Source organism: Danio rerio, chromosome 16 (assembly GCF_052040795.2).
Source record: "Danio rerio strain M-AB ecotype USA chromosome 16, GRCz13ab, whole genome shotgun sequence".
Classification (NCBI taxonomy): domain Eukaryota; kingdom Metazoa; phylum Chordata; class Actinopteri; order Cypriniformes; family Danionidae; genus Danio; species Danio rerio.
The window spans coordinates 23,031,240-23,052,636 of record NC_141036.1 but is presented as its reverse complement, the minus strand read 5'-3'; the positions used below and the strand labels follow the sequence as shown (position 1 = coordinate 23,052,636).

The 21,397-nt window shown below is 32.5% G+C and overlaps 2 protein-coding genes across 3 annotated transcripts in view; one reads left to right on the top strand and one right to left on the bottom strand.

The window, feature by feature from the left end:
• The window catches only part of tax1bp1b (Tax1 (human T-cell leukemia virus type I) binding protein 1b), a 350,945-nt gene extending 338,711 nt beyond the window's left edge, over positions 1-12,234 (top strand). For both annotated transcript variants that reach the window (XM_087285234.1, XM_087285233.1), the window contains exon 12: positions 10,109-12,234. In XM_087285234.1, coding sequence (XP_087141360.1) covers positions 10,109-10,116 — 8 coding nt within the window. In that variant the 3' untranslated portion in view covers positions 10,117-12,234. The remainder of the gene's footprint in view (positions 1-10,108) is intronic.
• Positions 2,633-20,601, bottom strand: cpvl (carboxypeptidase vitellogenic like). Its single transcript, NM_199278.1, is given in 13 exon segments — positions 2,633-2,938; positions 4,279-4,461; positions 4,770-4,943; positions 5,053-5,151; positions 9,105-9,236; positions 12,631-12,753; positions 12,863-12,929; positions 13,008-13,087; positions 16,642-16,700; positions 17,211-17,325; positions 17,528-17,646; positions 20,083-20,271; positions 20,561-20,601. Coding segments are annotated over 12 exon segments (1,437 nt in total). The 5' UTR covers positions 20,264-20,271; positions 20,561-20,601; the 3' UTR covers positions 2,633-2,833.
• Positions 20,602-21,397: the final 796 nt, after the last annotated feature.

The window sequence follows — 21,397 nt, the reverse complement described above, 5'->3', positions numbered from 1 at the left end:
ATTTTAAATACAAAATAGTATTTTGTAATTTGCATTTGATGAGGTTTATGAAAATGGGTTAATATTTTGTATCAAAATACTTTAGTGTCTTGTATTTTTGTATTAAAAAACTTTGTAAGAAATACGCATCAAGACATATGAACACACCCTCTGATTGGTGCTTTAGATGTTGTTGACTTTTGCATTGATTACAATCTTGGGAGAAAACATATACTGTACAAATAATAGTAGATTTGGATGGATTGCTGATGACAAACATTTGTTTGTCAAGATAAAAATAAATTATTCCTACAATACTTCATTGGCTGTTTGATCAGTAGGTTCATTGTATGGTTAATGAAGGGGAAAGATTTAAGCCTCAAAATGTTACACCATATGAAAAACAAATTTAATCATCAAAAACTGCTAATAGTTTTTACATTAAAGAAAAAAAGAACTAGTTTCTGTAAAATTCTGTGAATAAATTTTTTTTTTATTAACTCCCTTGATATATTGATAAGGACAATTTTACTGGCCACATTTGCTATCAAACAATTTTTACTAAGTCAGTTTAATGGGGAAGGGTATTTTATTTTCATACACATTATGGCTGCTGTATTTGTAGTTTATTTTAATACACCTAAAATCAGGGTAGCCTATTTGGTATTTTATTTTAAAATACATTTCAATGTATTTTTTGCCCATCCTTGGTAAATGCTCGTTAAAAAGCCCAGATAATTTTGCAGTTAAGTTTAGGCTACAGTTAGGATTATGTGCTTTTACGTGATTGTTATTCAACTACTATTCACCTCTGATTTTGAGAAAAATTCATAGTTAGGGTTGCGTTTAGGAGTAAAGATATATATATATATATATATATATATATATATATATATATATATATATATATATATATATATATATATATATATATATATATATCTTTTAATAATGACAGGGTAACAGAAACAACATAATAAAATAAAAAAATACAAAGACTGAAATTTACAGAAACAAAGCACAGCCATATCACCCTGCAGACTCACTAAAGCTAGGCAGGTCTGAGCCTGGTCATTACCTGTATGGGAGATTACATGGGGAAGCTTGGTTGCTGTTGGAAGTGGTGTTAGTGAGGCCAGTAGGGGACGCTCAACCTAATGCCCCAGTAAAGTGAAGGGGCCATCTTTCGCATGAGACGTTAAACCGAGGTCCTGACTCTCTGTGGTCATTAAAAATCCCATTGCACTTCTCGTAAAGAGTAGTGTAACAGCGGTGTCCTGACCAAATATCATACATCGGCCCTTATCCATCATGGCCTCCCAATCAACCCCATCCACTTAATTGGCTCTATTACTGTCTCTCTTGTCCACTGGAGCCATTGGGCTGTGGCGGTGGTCGCATCATCCAAGTGGATGCTGCACAATGTTGGTGAAGTGGAGAGACACCCCCCTCCCCCCTCATGATTGTGAAGCGCTCCGGGTGTATGGCCATGCATGCACAAAATGTGCTATATATAAAATACATAGAAGCTAAAGAGTAAACAACAAACTGTTTAAGATCATTAGACAACTTAAAGAGGAGAAATAAACTGACAGTTTTGTATAATAGCTTTGACATGTTTAACAAAAATACTACTAGACAAAAATCACAGGAAAAATTCTAACTTAATATTTCATGTGTGAATTTTGTGGTCAAGAAAAAGAAACATTTTTTATTGTGTTTACTCAATATTTTAAAAAAAATTTGGAATTAATAAAAAGGAGCATAGAAAATTGTTTATTTTATGTACTGTTTTATTCTAATGAGAACCTGAACTGTAAAGGACAACAAATTTTTATTTATGCTATTAGGAAAATGCCATATACATGACTTCAAATGAAAGGCTATATGTAAATCTTTTCAGAACAAAATCACAAAACGAAAAAGCCCTAAAAACAGGCCATTTGATGTAAATGTATTTTTTTACATATATATTTTTCACTTCCAGAAAACTTTGAATTGTAATACCTCTTGTTCTTGTGGCACTGAATTAAAAACAACAACAAAAATTACACACGCCTTGTAACTGCGAGTTGCCGCCCTCTGCAGGACAAACGATGGAGACTGTAAAATTGGACGAGGAGACAAAAAAAAAAACTTTTGCGACACTGGCATTTATTCAACATAAATTTCGCTCATTTTGAATAATATCTGCGCTGTTGGCAACTTTAAGATAAACGTGTAATTCTAGAGCATATAATGTGTTGTTTTACTGGTTAATTTAAAAGATAATTCAGCTTAAAGTGCACTTGAACTATATGTAATTAAGGTAACTAGGCAAGTCATTTCTCCATTGGACGGCAGTGGCTCGTTCTGCACTCATTCGGGAACAAAATAATGAATATGAATTATTATTATTATTATATTATTATTATAGAAAACTGTGTTTATTCCTTTCCAACTAAAATAAATAAGACTTTAAGCCTTCAAAAGGAGGGCTAATCAAATTGTAATTTCCTTTAAATTGTGGTTTTCTTTGTAAAAAATCTTTTGTAAGCTGTTTGGATAAAAGTTGTCTGCTAAATGACTTTATTCATAACTAAAAGTTCTGATCACTCCACATAAATAAGAATAACCATTGGAATAGATTATTAAAAGACCAAAAGGTAAAACATTAAATTCAAATCATACTTTAATCAAAAATCATCTTCAAATCATGTACAATAAAACAGCCCTTACACTTAACAGAGCCTAATAAAAAATATAAACCATTACAGTGCCTTCATAAGAGCACGGTATATCGCATTGAAATATACATTACGCTAGTGAACACGGATTCATTCACTGGTCACATTTCATGTTTGATCTCAGTCTATCAGTGAGATGTAAATCCATCTGTAGAGAGGAATCTGTCTATCATGTCGAATGATCTCTCTGGTTGGTCATAAGGTAAAATGTGCCCGCCTCCCCTGACAATAACCTGAAGAAAACAGAGAGGAGGAGCTTTATATTAGTATGATTTAGGGCATGTTTGCAACTAATCCCATTATACAAGGCAATTAATTATGGCAAATAAGGCTTATAACAACAACAACAACAACAACAACAACAACGATAATAATAATAATAATAATAATGATAATAATGATGATGATAAAAATAAGAAACTAACAATATTATACAACAACAACAACAACAATATATTATATAATATTTAATAATGATGAACACAATGATAATGATAATAATAAACTGATAATTTAAATAATAATAATAATAATAATAATAGAAAAATATCTAATAATGATGAACACGGTGATAATAACAGCAATAATAATAATAATAATAATAATAATAAACTGATAATATTAAATAATAATTATATATAATAAAAATATCTAATAATGAGAAACACAATGATAATAATAATAATACTAATAATTATATTAATAATAATATATAACAAAAATGTATAATAATGATAAACAATGATAATAATAATAATAATAATAATAATAACATAATAATATTAATAATAATAAACTGATAATATTAAACAACAACAACAACAATAAATATAATAATATATAATAAAAATATCTAATAATGATGAACACGATGATGATGATAATAATACAAAAAACTGATAATATTAAATAATAATAATAATAAACTGATAATATTAAATAATAATAATAATAATAATAATAATAATGATAAACTGTTATTTAATAATAATAATAATCATAATAATAAACAAAGACAAAACATAATAATAATAATAATAATAATAATAATGATTAACAAAACCATTTTTTGTTGTTATTATAAGCAATATCTGGATTTAACAGCACTTTAAAGCAATATTCAAATACTAAAGTTACATTTAAATGTATAAACAAACACTTACATTTTATATTAAAATATATTTTAAAAGACAAATATGTCTGTGTATAGAGACAAATATTATGTAAAAATTTTCTCAAATATTTATAAATATTATTTAAATAATATTAATAGGGATTTTCTCTATCACGATTTACATATAAAAGAAAAAGCTAAAAAACTGCTGTTTTTTACTTTCAAATATTTAAAAAATGTATTTGTTACAGTGACTGCGATAATTTTAATATGCAGCTTTTTGTAACGGTTGTATAGGCACACTTTACACAATATTATACATCTATTAAATAAAAACAAAATATATTTATTATATAATTAAAAAAAGTTTTAAGAATAATTTCACAGTTACTCAGCCATCAAATTTATTAAGAAACCAATAAAAAAAACACACAAACATCTAGCAATACAAACCCTCACCTGAAAGAACTCTCTGACTTGTCGAACGTATCCTGCGACTTCAGTGTCGCTGGGCTGAACCTTCCAGGGGAATCGCTCTGCGGCCTTATACTCGTCTGCTCCAGACCAGCTCACGGTGGGCAAGAAGCGCTCAGTAAGAGGGGCCGCAACGATCACATCCAGCTGACCACTGTAGATTAACACCTGAGAGACACAATCACAGTTTTATGGCACAAAATCAAGACCTACTGTATGAAAGTCAAAGTAAAAAAAAAGAACATTTGTTATTATTAAATATTATTCAAATTTACAGTTATTAGAAAATTATTATGAAATAATGTACACCCATGGCCGTGGGCGCATCACCATCTCAGGTATTTGTTATTTGATCAATTATTCCATATAGTTAGGTGTTCTAGTAAGCTAAAACTTAAATTAAATTCAAATTATTAATGAAATATGATGTTGGTATTTAATTTAATCTAAAAAAACAAACAAAACGGCGTCCTCACTCTATAGTTCTCCATCAGGACGCCCAACCAGGGTTTGATGGACTTCATGACATCCTGAAGCAGATGTTTCTCCACATCTGAGCCATCGTTGAAGGTCAGATTCCCAACATGGATGGAGCGTCGAACCTCTGGTAGAGTCACGAATGAAGAAAAATACTCCTGATCTGGAGGTTCCTAGTAAGAAACAAAAATAAAAACAGATTTAGGCACAGACTATTTCTTCAAAAATAATATACAACCCGTTTGATTGTTAGTAAATGTGTCTGTAGAATCAACACATTACCTGACACTGCATGTAGTTGAAGTAGTTGGTGCAACCAGTGACGTTCTGGAAGTATGAAGGATAAGGAACAAGATCCCCATTCAGTAAGCTGTCAAACACCTGTGGAGCAAAAGGGATGTTTTCAGAGTTCATTTAAATGTCCTGTGAAGTGCTTTGAAATGTGAATTTTTTTTAGTCAAAGTTTGACGTAATCTCAACTAAAACATTAAGACAGAACATAGAGTTTTTGTCTCAGCTCTGCTTCCCTTTTAGTAACCCATTCAGAAGTGTTCAGCTAAAATGAATGATCATTTCTCAGATGAAACTGGAAGGTTAGATAACTCCAAAACAAATAATATGTTATTAACTAATCACCCTCACCTCATGGGTTTTATTTAAACAATCTATGTGCAGTCTAAGGGCTCTATTTTGACGATTCATGCGCAAAGCCCGAAGCGCAGGGTGTAAAAGCATTTAGGGCGTGTCAGAATCCACTTTTGCTATTTTAAGGATGGAAAAATCAGCTTTGCGCGGCGGCGCATGGTCTAACAAGGTTGAGCTTATTCTCTTAATGAGTTTTAGGTATAGGTATACTTCTCTCCCATTTCCTTTAAGAGTCAGTTGCGTCCCGCCATTGTTCATTTGCTATTTACATGGCAGACTTTGTAAGTAAAAAAAACTTGAATGCTTCACTAGTAAGAAAACAGTTAAACTGAGCATCTACAGCACAAGAATGAAAGATGAAGCTCCTCATTATTTACTTTCACTTTCACTATCGTGGATAAGGAAACGTGTTGTACGCACAGACATCCATGAGCCTATACAATATTTTTTTTTGTTTAGCGCAAAGATTTGTTTCAAAACTATTTCTAAATTCAGTTCCAAAAAAAGTTATATCCAAATACACATGCTATGCCCCATTTGGTCTACAACCTGACAGGTGTGCAGGTGGTAAATTTTTTTTTTAATAAAACAAATATAATTATGCATATAATAAACAACACTACTACAAATAATAACATTATACAAAAGCAAACTGTCATAAATAAACTAAAAAAGCCCCCCAAAATTCAGAAGGCATGGAGGTAGTGGTTTTTAAGTAGGCTAAAAAATAATAATTTTTGTAATATTTTAATCCTTATTCATTTGTAAAGATATTTATGGCGGCAAATCAATGCCAATATTAATCGAGCACAGCGGTGCGCACGAGGAGAAGTTAACCGTGAGCAGACACTACACGTGAGAAAACTACAGCTCAAAAACTACAGCTCAAAAACTACAGTAGCCAATAGCGTTAGAGATAACAAGTAATCTAAGTCCCGCCCTAGGACTGACAAAAATCCAAAATGTTTCGCGTGAGCAGAGAGAAGAACCAGCGAGCGAGCGGAGAGAACTAATCGCGCGCGCGCGCTGTAGGCATGACCTCGCTCGCGAGAGCGTCCATCGTGCGCACAGATGATGATGTGCGGGCGCGGGAATTGTTTTCTCGCGCTCGATCAGTTGAGCGCGCGCGTGAAGATCCCTTCTGGTCTTCACGCTTTATTCTGGTCTATTTTGCCTATTTAAGTTCCTCAAAATAGCAACATGCCAGCAATGCACCTATAAATGCCTCCTTTTTTAGACCAGAACACCTATGGGCGCACATAAGAGCGCAAATGCATTTACTATTTAAACAGCATGATGCAAAAAGTCAAAATAACTCTTGCGCCGAGCTAAAACTAGCAAACAACAGCTGCGTCGTGCCTTGCACAGGGTGTATGATAAGGCCCTAAAGCGCATTACACAAAACCATTAAGGGCATATCTGAATCTAATGTTGCTATTTTAAGGGCGGAAAAATACGGTTTGCGCTGCAGCGCATGGTCTAACAGGGTTGAGCTTATTCTCTTAATGAGTTATAGGGGTGTTGAGCCAAACGTGCATTAAACCAATCAGAGTTTCATCTCACATTTGCTTTAAGAGTCAATTGCATCACACTATGGTGCATTTGCTATTTACATGGCGGACTTTGTAAGTGGAAAAACTGAATACTTCACTAGCGAGAAATCAGTAAAACAAACCATCTGCGTAAGGATAAAGAATGAGCCTCCTCCATTCGGTCACTTTACTTTACTGCTTCACTTTTGTGCATAAGCAAACGGTGTTGGACGCACTCCACTGAAGACATCCATTAGCCTACATATTAAATTTTGTTTAAGCGCAAAAATTTGTTTTAAAACTATTTCTAAATTCAGTTGTAACATCCAGCAAACAAATAAATGAATAGTAATAGTGAAGTGAGGTTAAAAAACTTAGTTATATCCAAACACGTTCTGTTCTTACAGTATGCCCCATATGGTGATGCAGACATCCCCACAATATGACAGATGGACAAATCTAAACTTGTTTTTATTAAAACAAAAATAATCATGCATATAATAAATAATACTACTACTGATAATAACTTTAAAATAAAATTGCAAATTGCCATGAATAAACTAAAAAAAAAGCCCCCCGAGTTGAAGGCATGGAGGTAGTGTTTTTTTCATATTTCTGTAGTAAATAATCATTTTTGTAACATTTTATTCCTTTATTTTTTCATATGTAAAGATATTTGTGCATTGCTGTATATCCTGTGTATTAAGCATTTAACCTGCATAGGTGCAAAACTAACACACCCTGTGCTGGACTTTAGACCAGCTTTTAGTTGGTCAATGGTGTGGTCTATTTCAATTCCTCAAAATAGCAATGTGCCAACAACACACCTCCTTTATAGACCAGAACACCCAATAAGACCACAAAGTGGCGCAAATGGATTTGCTATTTAAACAACGTGGTAAAAAACATGCAAATATCAGTTGCATTGGTCTAAAAATAGTAACAAATCACGTAAAAATGGCTTGCGCCTTAATGCACCAGGTGTATGATAGAGCCCGAAATGTTTAAAGTCCAGAAAAGAAACCAAAAACAACCAAAACATTCTATTGTGAATTCAGTGGATCAACTGTAATCCTTTGAAAATCCAAGAACACTTTTAAGCACTCTGTCAACAGAGCCCACAATGGAACAAAATTATAAGCCTTCATAACTTTTAGAAAAGAGTGCAGAAACTTTAAGGAAAAGTTCACCCAAAAATGATAATTCATTTATATAAATTCATTATTTATTTACCCTTTACTTGTTTCAAACCCCATCAAGTTACTTTCTTCTGTTAAACACAAAAGATGATATTCGGAAGGATGCTGGAAACCTGTAACCACTGACCTTCAGAGTATTTGTTTTTCCTATGGAAGTCAGTGGTTTTAGGTTTTCAGCGTTCTTAAAAATATATAGTTTTGTGTTCAACAAAAGAAAAACACATGAAAGTTTGGAACCACCAGAGGACGAGTAAATGACTAAAATTAAGTAAATTAAAATTTTTGTGTGAACTATCCCTTCAATATTTAATAATATTAAATGAGCTAAGGACATTTCTGATATGTTACAGTTTGCAGTGTCTGATAAGACCCATTTTAATAAATGTTTTACTGCGTTTTTGTTGCATTTACACAGTTGATCAGCAGGTGTACCTAGCATGTCATGTTTTTACACTTTGAAATGGTGAATAATTTTTTGCGAGGCAAATTTAATTATACTCTACTGTTTTGAAACGTTGAAAATTTTTATTTCTCGAATCACCAATCTCTATTAAACAGGTCTATGAAGAGGAAAACTTCTACATTTTCTGGGCGTGCTGCATTTTTTTTGTGCTCTTTCAGGGTCAAAATTAAATTTGGCCTTTTTAAATGCCAGGGAGGAGAAGTACAGAAATGAGTAAGAGTTTAAATGTCAAACTTAAATGTCAAACAGCTTTTATCCTCATTTAAAATATATAATATTACTAGCTTCATATAAATAAAGTTATTCTGGAGAAAAGACTGAACTGCTTTTGTTTGCCAGCATATTGTAAAGACATCTGTGCTGAAGTGAAGTTTCTATGACTTCCACATATAAAATTGGTTCAAAATGTTGTAAGTGATAGGGCTGATGAAAATGCATCCTAATAACAAGTATCTAGTGGAACAGATTCAATATCTGCTGAAAAAACAGGCTCACCTGGAAGGCCTCCACCCATCGCTGCTCCTGAATCAGTTTGACTCCTGCATCTGTCTGCATCTTCACATGCTGCCTCTGCAGTTCATCCACCAGACCCGTCTGATAGAGAAAATCTGCATAGCCTCCCAGCATCTGAGACAGAGAAGAGCAGCAGATTTGAAGTCTGCATATCGCCAACAGAGGAAAAACACTGTACAACATGGTCTCATTTTGATGCATTAGTATTTTGTAAAATATAAAAATGACATCAGGTAAAAAAAATAAAAAAATAAAAAAATTATTTTTATTGTGTGTGTGTGTGTGTGTGTGTGTGTGTGTGTGTATAAATATAAATAAGTATATATATAAAATAAAAATAATGTACTTTTTTCTTTTTTTATTACCTGATGTCATTTTAATATTTTACAAAATACTAATGCATCAAAATTACAGTTATATATGGTATGTATATGGTATAAGGTAAATATATATGTTCCTGTAATATAATTTATTATCATCATCCTTATTATTATTATTATAGTATCTGGTTAAAAAAAAAGAATAAAAAACTATCTTTTCAAAATAAATATTTTTATACAAATATTTAGAATTTTTCTTTAAGTAAAAGTTCATAATTTATATATGACCATGATTTAATAGAATTAAAAAAAAGAAAAGAATTATATTTATTAGATTTCCCAGTGATGGGCCATACGCTGCGTAAAAAGATGCTGAATAAGTTTGCTGTGGCAACCCCAGATTAATAAAGGGACTAAGCCGAAAAGAAAATTAATGAATAAATAATATTTATTAGAAATTGAATGTTTTAGATATTTTATATTACATTTCAAATATATAATAGCCTTTTTAAATAGTTTTTAATAAATCATACTCATTTTTTTCTGTTCGTTTTTATTTAACACAGACAATATATATATATATATATATATATATATATATATATATATATATATATATATATATATATATATATATATATATATATATATATATATATATATTAGGGCTGTAACGATACACGATATAAAATCGAAATCGCGACACTCAGATCTACGATCCTGTGTCGCGGTGTAATAAGGAAGAATCGCGACACACCCACCCCGTGATACCTTTCCAATAACGTCACGCGTGCCTGCAAAAGTTGAGCTAATTAACACTTTTTTTCATTCGAAATTACAAGCACTGCTCCGTTTAAGCCCTCGCAATATTTAGCCGGGAGAGCTCGCACAGAGCTCTTATTAAGGGGCCGTCTGAATGTGTCAAGAATATCAAAAACAAAACCAACTTAACCCGGCTTGACAACCGACAACGCCAGAAACATTGCCAATGCTGTCAAAGCGGCCGGATTTTCAGCGCATATACGATGATTTGCTCACACTGTTAATGTGGCTGCGCAGAGAGGGATGGGCGTTCACCAGATGTTAGGTAACAGCCAAACTTTTCTGTAACCGTGCAGTGCGCTTTCTGTTTGAACCTTTGGGAGTGCTGACTGACAGGTGCATGAGGTCAGAAAACACGACGAAGCTTTCAGTTAAAATAAACACAGTTTCTATAGTTATAGCCTACTTTATTTAGAGATAAAGGTATATGGCTCTGCATATAATCACTCTATCTTGCTGGAGTTTATAGCCGTTTCGCTTTACTTCAGGACGCATTAACACCGCTCTGAAGGTCTAATCGTTGTTTTAAGTTATCCAGAGCTGTATGAATATACAAAACTTGAATATCACAATAGTATTAAATATTACAATTGCAACAACACAGACAGCAACACTTTTGCACAATCGATACCTAGCTGATTCAGTCATTTATAAGAGGACCGAGCCTCTTCTTTTTTCCTTGTCAACATAAAGGCAGTAAGGTGCGCCTTGTTTTCGGCCACTTGTTTAACTGCAAGGCATACTTAATTTGCGGGACGATAACGTATAACCCGTGCCTACAGACACATTTGCTAAAGAAGCAAAATGGAAGAAGAATATTGCTGTTTGATACAGACCTGTTGATACTAAACCAGCGCTTATGTTGACCTGGATCTGCATAATAAACGCAACAAATAGGCTTTACTTTTTATTTTACAGCTTAAAGCATGTACGCAGATTAATGCAATATCATATTTAAACAAACTGTTTACAAAAAGTCTACATATGCGCGCGTGTTGTTGTCTTTTCATCAGGCAGCGCGCGCACTTGAACCGCGAGGGAGAGAGAGGAAACCATAGGCTATATCAGGACATAATCTTTAAAATAAGGATTTCTATTAAAATGTAAAAGGTTTTGTGATTATAATAATAACAGCGGGGCATTAAATAAATGCATATTTTCCGTGGAGCGAGCAATTTGAGGAAGTCTGCGATTTTTATTTGACGGAAGAAATAAACATATGATTGGAAAAAAAGCCTATGCCGGTTATTAAAAAGAATCAGTCAGTATTTTCGTTTTGTAAAATAAATTAATTATTTAAGTGAAAATAATTTAGGGCAGTCCTATTTATTTTATTCATTTTATTTAGATTATTCTGCTCTTCTGTGCTAAACACTGCAGGTGCGTGAAGATGCTCTGTTGTTCTGTTCCGCTATTAATATATAAAAATAAATCAGTATTTTAAAATGCAATATTTAATGTGTCATACACAAAATAGACACGTCAATTTGTTTAATATAAAATTAATAGTAATCTGACCAGTTAACCGTTAATAACCGATTAATGAGCGGCGGTTGTCGGTTAGCAAAATTAACGAAATGAGCATCCCTAGCTATTTAATTTACTTTTTCTATGCAAGAGAACTTGATTGAAAAATAATTTTCAACATGCTTGAACCATCTAAACAATGGAGTTTAGTTTGGTTTTTCAACAGTATTTTGTTACAAAGAAAACAGAAGTGATATAGCTTTGGCTATTTATTTATTTTATATATGGCTATTTATATTGTTAATAATTTGCATAGTTAATATTGTTCTTTGATGTTTAGTTTATAAAGATTTTTCAAATGTTATTTAATTAAAAATAGTTTTAAAAATCTTTTTTTTCCCCACCCCACACGAAAAAAATAAAATAAAAAATCGTGATACGAATCGAATCGTGGGTCAAAAATCGTGATACGAACCGAATCGTGGGTTTGGTGTATCGTTACAGCCCTAATATATATATATATATTTATATATATATATATATATATATATATATATATATATATATATATATATATATATATATATATATATATATATATATATATATATATATATATATTGTTACTAATGGTTGTTACTAAACAATAAAAAATAGCATTGTTTACCGTTTGTTCATTTTAAATCACAGAGCAAGAAGTGGTGTTAAAAATTACAACTTTTGATTTTAATACATTAGTAAAAAGCTACAAATTATACCCAAGATTAATAAATGCTGTAAGGGTGCTGCTTATTGTTAGCAAAAATGTTTGTGTCAGTGGTAGCGATCAAATTACTGTAAATCATTATCCCCTACAATTGAAAATAAACATTTATTATTATTATTTTATTGTTATTTACCAGTTCAGGGTCACACAATCCATCTCCAATGGCCACTCCTTTAAAATTGATCTTCACTTTAGCGGAGGGATTGTTCCTGTGGATGTAGTAGCCAATCGCTGGAACATACTTTCCTGCATATGACTACAGATGTCAAATATAAAACCTGTTATAATGCAGACAACACATTCTTTTGACTGCATAATGACAGCAGGATTTATATCACATCAATCCAAAATCTCCCTTTTCTCACCTCGCCAGTAGCATAAAACGGATTTGACTGGAACTCCCTAAATATCTGGAAGAATTGAGTCAGGGCACTGCAGAGGAAATGAAAAAGATTAATACAAGATCACCAGCATTGCTTTAGATATACAGTAAAATCACTGACACTGTACCTATACAAGTCTCTGCCCACATCATCCTGGTTTTGGGCAAACCCTCGGTCATCCTCAGTGAAACTCCATCCTGTCCCAACCTGAAAAACAAACCACACACACGAGACTTCATGTACAGAATCAGTGTATTTGAAGGAGGACTGTTGATCAACATTTTTTTCCGTTCCTAATTTGTGTGATAATTAAATTATGTGCTAATAAATCAACACTCAAGACAGAAAATATAATTAGCTACCCTGAATGCATTTAACAATGATATCTAATGATCTACATTTTTTTTTATAAAAGTACAATATTAACATTCTCAAACTGCATAAAAAAGCCATGGGATATAATATAACACATATACATTTAATATTACATGTTTATTTTCTTGAGAACACATTAAATCAATACATTTGTGATTTTTTTGGACTTTTTTTTGTCTAATGAAAAGAAAACGACTGTAATACACCTTTACACATTGTTTTTATTATTTAGCATTATCAATTTGCGTCAGTATATTTTAATTGTAACCCATCATTTTAAGGCCAAAATGAGTTTCTTGTGCACTGAGCCATATATCTCCACTTCTGCAGCACTTACATAAATCAACCTGTTCATGTCTGTATTCTGAAGGTTTTTACAGAGGGATATGTTCATACATTATATGCCTGATTATGTACTATAAAACATTTTAATTTACTCAGTCACACTTTATTTTGATGGTGTGTTTGTTTAATTAGGTTACATTGCATCTACAATTTACATCTTGTTTATATACACTATGAACAGCAGCTACGCTAATTATACTTTTTATTCTCTATTTCCATCTGGGGATACTCTTTGCGAGGCCCTCAGACTATGCAGAGTCACTGATTCTATCCAAGACCAGCGACTAGATGATCCCACGGTTTCCATATCCTGGACCAGGCCGTATCTGTTAGGTTGGGGTTAGTGTAAGTTGACATGTACTAGCAAAGTTTCTTATAGTCAGTTAAATGTCTGTTGAAGGAGCAGTATCAACAGATATTAGGCAGACCGTCTACTAATTCTCAAATGAACCATCAAATTAAAGTGCTACTTATTATCTTTTTCTTCTGTGCCTATTTACAATCTTTTCTGCAACTTAATCCAATGTTTGGATATTTATAATAGAAGCTTATGTAAATGACCACCTATTTAATTAAAAAGTACCTTATTTTGTCTATTTAAACACATGATGTAAGAAAATTTAAAAAAACCTTAAAACTATTAAGAAAAAAAAATAAAGCAGTTCTTAATGCAAACAATCAACTGGAAAAGTATTATGATAACCATTTTGTTTCTTTTAGCCAAATCACCTTCTTTTGATACATTATTTATAAAAACATATTTTGGAAAAAAAAACAAAAATAAATAAAAATAAAAATAAATATAAAAAACTATTATATATACACATATACATATATATATATATATATATATATATATATATATATATATATATATATATATATATATATATATACACATATATATATACATACATACATATATACATACATATATATACATACATATATACATACATACATATATACATACATATACATATATATATATATATATATATATATATATATATATATATATTAATAAAATATCTATAAAAAAGAAAATATAGAAATATATTAAAAATAAATTAATATATGCATTAATTTATTTAATTAAAATTGATGAAAATACAAAAATAAATAGACAGTTGTTATTTAGACATAACCATCTTAGTCTAAGGGCCATCGGTTAAATATGGTGTGCATTAGGATAAAAACTAGCCTGAGAGATGCACACCATAGTTACTGGCCCCTAGACTTAGTAGTGTAGTCCACACAGTAGTTCTAGTTGAGCTCAAGTTGGCAGCAGTTCAGACGATTCAGCATGCTGAATCTGCATGAGGGCCATCAGCACTCTGATTGGCTGTTGTTTAGTGAACAAGCCAGTCAATAAGAATAAAAGCAAAACTAATGAAAACAAGCAGACTTCCAGATGACACAGCCAGTCTTTTCTAATGTCACATCATCTTAACTGAGCATTTCAATATGCACATATTCCCATAAATTGAGCTAATTGGGAGTGAAGAAAGTAATCAACATTAGGGCTATGCAATATGACAAAAATCTCATATCACAAGATAAGCCATCTCATATTCTGACAACGAGTACCGTTTTTATTGACAGAATGCAAGTATATACTCAGAAATGTACTACTTCAGATGTGATCATCTTTCTCAATTTACTTAGAACATTAGGGCAATATTGATTAAAAACAAAAGTAGAAATACTAGCTAAATATTAATAATATATAAAACCAAGTTCAAAACAAACGATTACACTGCAAAAATGCTTTTCTTCCTTCCTTTTTTCCTTTTCAAAGGTCATGTTTTAAAAAATAAGTCAAAATTAAGCGAATTTTTTTCTTAAAACAAGCTAAATGATCTGCTAATGAGGTAAGCACCCTGTTGGTAGATTACTTTGTTTGTTTTAAGAAAAAAAATTTAAAATTTTATAGGGCAGCACGGTGGTGCAGTGGGTAGCACAACTGTCTCACAGCTAAAAAGTCGCTAGTTCAAGCCTCAGCTGTGTCAGTTAGCGTTTCTGTGTGGAATTTGCAAGTTCTCCCCGTGTTCCTATGGGTTTCTTCCGGGTGCTCTGGTTTCTCCCCCAGTCCAAAGACGTGGAATACAGTAGGTGAATTGGGTAAGCTAAAATGGCCATAGTGTATGAGTGTGTATGGGTGTTTCCCAGTGATGGGTTGCAGTTGGAAGGGCAAAACATATGCTGGATAAGTAGGTGGTTCATTCCGTTGAGGCAACCCCAGATTAATAAAGGGACTAAGCCGAAAAAGGAAATGGATGAATACATTTTCACATCTATAATTTTGACATTATTTCTGAAAACAACACTATACCGTATGTTTTGCTTGTCTACAAAATGCTTTTTGATTAAAGAATTTGTAGATATTTGGACTGGAAACAAAAGAAAATTAACCCCAAGAAAGAAAATCTTTTTTTATAGTGTACATGCCAACATAAAAAAAAAAAAAATGTATGTATGTATGTATATATATATATATATATATATATATATATATATATATATATATATATATATATATATATATATATAGCTAAATAAAATAAAAACTGTAAACATTGTAATTTCAAGACTCGCACTTCTGTTATTCGTGTTTCTGTCTGCATCCTCTTAATAATATGTATAGATGTAATTATGAATGAATATTACTACAAAACAATCTGATTTGTGACACCACAAAATAAACACCAGAGCATAATATTAAACGATAGACTTTATTTTGTCCATACATTATATACTGTTATATTGCACAGCCTTAATCAACATAACTGTGACTAACAATCCAAATGGTAAATAAGCTCTTTGTTTACAGTTTGTTTATTTGACATTCTAGTTTCTGTTTCTCTTGTTAAAATGAGGAATAACAAATATTGATACCTGCTGATCTAGATAGTCCATTTCCTACATAAAGGCACAGCACTTTGGTTTAATTTACTTAAACAAACTTTTGTCTCTGCTCGTTCTTCGGTGTCAGATTGGGATGTCATGGTTTAAAAGTAACTAAAACACACTAAACTTACCGGGTTGTCAATGTAGAGAACTGAATAGCGTGATGTCCAGGGGAAATGCCTATAGCCCACTGCAAAAACACAGTCAACAGTCAGACCATCTTTAAAAGGTAATACACTACTTTTGAGACTGTGCTCTTTTTAAAATGAGGCAGAGCTACAAATGCCTGTTTCAGCATAGTGGCTCAACTTTCCTCCTCTTATGACATGTACAAAGGTAGAATATCAGTCAAAGTGTTTCTGCAGACTGTTTTTATAAATTGTAATTATAAAAAAAAAAAATGTATTAATTTTTACCTTAAGAGGCCGGTGACATGACTGTTGTCACACAACTGTGCTTAAACCACTAATTAAATCAATTTTTGCATATTAGGTTACCTTTAGATAAAATGTTTTACTTTTACAAGATAAATGCAAAATGTGTTTGTTTCATGATCAGGATGCCACCTCTGCCGCATTATGAGCCAGGAAAACTGTGCGTTTTCTATTAAGCAACAAAATATCCTTTTTGGCCTAAGAATATTAATAATGTGGGAAAACGAAGAGCACAGTAATCTCTCTTAACAGATGTTTCTACTCACATGTGAGATTCTTATATACAAAATATGGGCCGTGCTCCACAAACAAGCCAAACATAGAGGTTCCTCCTGGTCCTCCTTGCAGCCACAGCAGAACCGGAGCAGTCTCTGGTCTCTCCTAAAAGATAAAACATGTACAACAATAAATCAGTGTGCACTGCAGTCCACAGCAATAAAACTTTATATACGAAAAATGCTGTCAACGACATCTAAAAACACCTGACAACTAAAACTAAACTGCAGTCAGCTGAACTACCTTATCTTTAGTATTGATCATGTGGAGTGTTGCAAAATAAAATGATAATATTATACTACAGTACCTGGGCAGGGAAGAACCAGAAGAAAAGGTTGCTGTTGTAGGTTTTGTTCACAGTGAGATATCCAGAGTAACTTTTGACATTGGCACCAGGAAGGGGACCCACCAAACTCAGTTTTTTGGCTACACAAACACAATGCAAAGAATTGTATTATTATCACTGGGGAAACTGGAGTAAAAAGTAACAAACTACAAATACTCCAATTACTGGGTAGTTTTTCTCAGGAATTGTAATTTACTAAGTTTTAAAAATGTATGCTTTTACTTCCCCTTGAGTACATTAGTAATGCTGTATCTGTACTTTTAATTGACTATTTTACCTCAACCTGCAGTCACTTCTTTCTTGTCTATGGTGATTGGCTAAAGTAGAAAAATTGCGATTCCTGACCAATCAAATCGCACATAGAAAGTAAATCGCATCATACTGAACAACCACAAAACAGGGGCGCTTTATAAATGCAGAAAACATTTTTGAAGCATTAAAAGGGTCCAAAAAGATATCCAAAATCTTGATGCGTTGATCTGGAGACTTTTTATAAACTGCATATCACTGATGAGAAGATGAAGGAGGTTGACTGTATGATGACTGAAATCACTGAACAGCCTTAAACAATCACTAAATGGAACGAATGAAGAATGGAAGGAAGGGCCAAATGAAGGTAGGACCGAACAAGGAATGAAAGGAAAAACCGAATGAAAGAAGAACCGAACTAATGAAGGAAGGACCAAATGATAGAAGGAAGGATTCAAGGAAGGAATGAACGAGCGAAGGAAGGAAGGAACGAACAAACAAACAAACAAACAAGATATGAACAAATTAATGAATGAACAAATGACCAAATGTAGAAAGGAACAAAATATGAATCAATCAATCAACAAATGAAGAAACGAGGATGGGAAGATCACTAAATGCATTACAGAATGAACTGCATGTAAACGCATCAACTTTTCAAAGTGTAATACTCACTACTTGAATACTTTTAAAAGGGCTTTAGGGAATGTTCAGGCATTCGAAAATACATTTTTCAGTATAAGATTAAAATTGATTAATATGTGTTTTAAAACATGAATTAAACAGCTATATAATTGTTTATTTATACATTTTAAATGCATTTTTAAATGCATCTGTTTTATTGCTTTATTAAATGACATTTAAAAACACAATTTTAATAGACATTTAAATATGTCTATTTATTTGTCCATTATTTGTTCATTCAACTTGTAAATTATTTATATACATTTTTATTTTTTTAATGTTATTGAAGTGATCATTTCATTCTTCATTTTATTTCTAACCTGCACTCCTGGTCCTTGATCAATTTTGTGGTTATTTGTAATTTACTCACTGAAATATTATATTACTGGCTGTGCGCTTGGCGATGCTTTTAAATCATTAGACAACCATATTTGTGCAGATTTTGGCCAGAAATATGAGCAATATAATTTAAAATGAGTGTTTACATGACATGTAGAACTGTGATTTTTGTGCGTCAGGGCAAGTTTAAATGTTAGGAAAACTTAAATATTTACGGCATGTTATTATTCATCTTATTTAGGGCAAGATATAAAGACAATGAATGAAATATACATCGAATGAACATCGAAAGTTATAGTTATGGAGTCTCCTTAAGGTGCAGTTTGAAAACAATGATTTTATAAGGATTCTTCTTAAAAACATAGATAGTGGGGTGCGATTTTTTGTAAGGTATGCGTTTGATCATTTTTTGCTTTGATGAGAAATTTGATCTATAAGTTTATCTGTCAATGGGAGAACACTAAGAATAGCATTTTAATGTTGTTTAATAAACTCTAGTCTAACTGAGGTGTGTTATGAGTCACCTCTTATGTAATATTGGCATAACTGTCTTGTATTAATGTATATTATGTGGTTTGTATGGTTTTGTCTGTCTTTTGTACTATTGGACCTAGAGTCTGGAATAAAGAGTATCATATGATTGAATTATGAGAAGAATAATGCCACAAAAGGGGCGTCACAGTGGCGCAGTGGGTAGCATGATCACCTCACAGCAAGAAGGTCGCTGGTCCGAGCCCCGACTGGGTCACAGTCTGTGTAGAGTTTGCATGTTCTCCCCATGTTCGTGTGGATTTCCCCCACAGTCTAAAGATGTGGTATATGTGACTTGAATAAGCTAAACTATCCGTAGTGTATGTGTGCGAACGCAAGAGTGTATGGGTGTTTCCCAATGTTGGGTTGCTGGATAAGTTTGGATAATTCCTCTGTGATAAATAAAGGTAAGTATACCTTTATTTAGCCAAAAAGAAAAAGAATGAATGAATAATACCATGCAAGTAGCCTTACAATTCAGCCTTAAAGCTTAAATTTAGTCTACTCTTTTGATAATTTAATAGTGTGGCTAGCTTATAGCATTAGCTAGGACTGGTGATTTAATATTTTTATAATTTGTTTTATTTAAAGACAGTAAACCACTGTCTTTAATTAAAAATAATAAATAAATAAAAAAAAGAAATCTATTTTAATATCTTCCTTTTACAGGTGGCTTTAAAAAAAGTTTATGAAGAATTGAACAGCTAGCATACCTTCTTCTATCTTGCCTTGCTCCAGATAAGGGGTGAGCATCAGTGGTTTGCCCGGGTCAGCTCCAAAACGCGAACCGCTCACCCGACGTGTTTTGCGGCAGAAAAATGAGGAACATCCGCGTGAGCAAACTGACTCCAGAACAGCCCAGACGAAGAGCAGCCTCAGCGTTTCCTTCAGCATTGTGAAGTCTGAAGTAGCGACAGCAAAGAAATGTGACACAGGGATTAATGATCGAGCTTGATATTAAAAGGCTCAAGTTGCCGTCTGTCTTTACATGCCCAAACATATTATCAGAGAAAATAAGCAACGACAAATCCCGTCGAACAGTGCAAATGCGGTCAATTAAAGGACAACCCTGGCATATAATGCATAACAGAATAAACAAACAAATAGCAATTGTGATATATTGGTAGTTGAGTAACACAATAAAATGTTTCCTAATTAAAATAGTTTTTTTCTAATCAATGACTGGCTTACCCTAAGGCCAAAATCCAACGAGAAATCCAGAAACCGTTTACACTGGCAGATGAAACATGAGTAAACTAAAAATCAGGTTGTTGTCACGCTGTAGTTGCAGCAGTCACATGACTACATGGGCGCTGTGTCATGTGATCAAACTAAACCCGGAACTTTAGTCTAAAATAGGGACCCCTAGAGGCTCAATTTAGAGTGTACCTGAAAATGTTGTACATTTGCTCTACCTAATGATCATCACATGTGAAAGTTTCTCTGGGTTACTTAAAAAAGAAAGAAAAAACTCAAAAATGTTAAAGTCCTGAATATTCAAAACCACTGAAACTGCTTAAATCTGGCATCAAATATTCTATTTTGGACTTTTGAGCAAAATGTCTCTATAAAAAAACAACCAATTTGTGTATTGCCAAATTGTGTATGGCCAACAATAAAACTCAAGAGAAAATTTAGGAACTCATAAATACATGTGACAATATTGTGCAAATACAAACATCCTCTGACCTTATATCTATGAAAAAATACCACTGTATAGCATGTCACAGATAACACAACTAAACACATCATGCAGTCTTCAAATAATGGTTTTTATTATTAAGGGTTATGCTCTGTGTGAAAAAGTAATTTGCCCCTTGTTAAAACATAACTAGACTCCGGTTTATCACACTTCAGTTCAATTTCTCTTTAGCCACACATAGGCTTGATTACTGCCACACTTGTTCGCGATCAAAAAAAGAAAAGATAATCTATTAAATATGACATCCCTGGCAAAGTGTATTAGACCAAAAGATCCTCAAAAGCTAGACATCATGCCTAGATGCAAAGAAATTCAAAAATAATTAA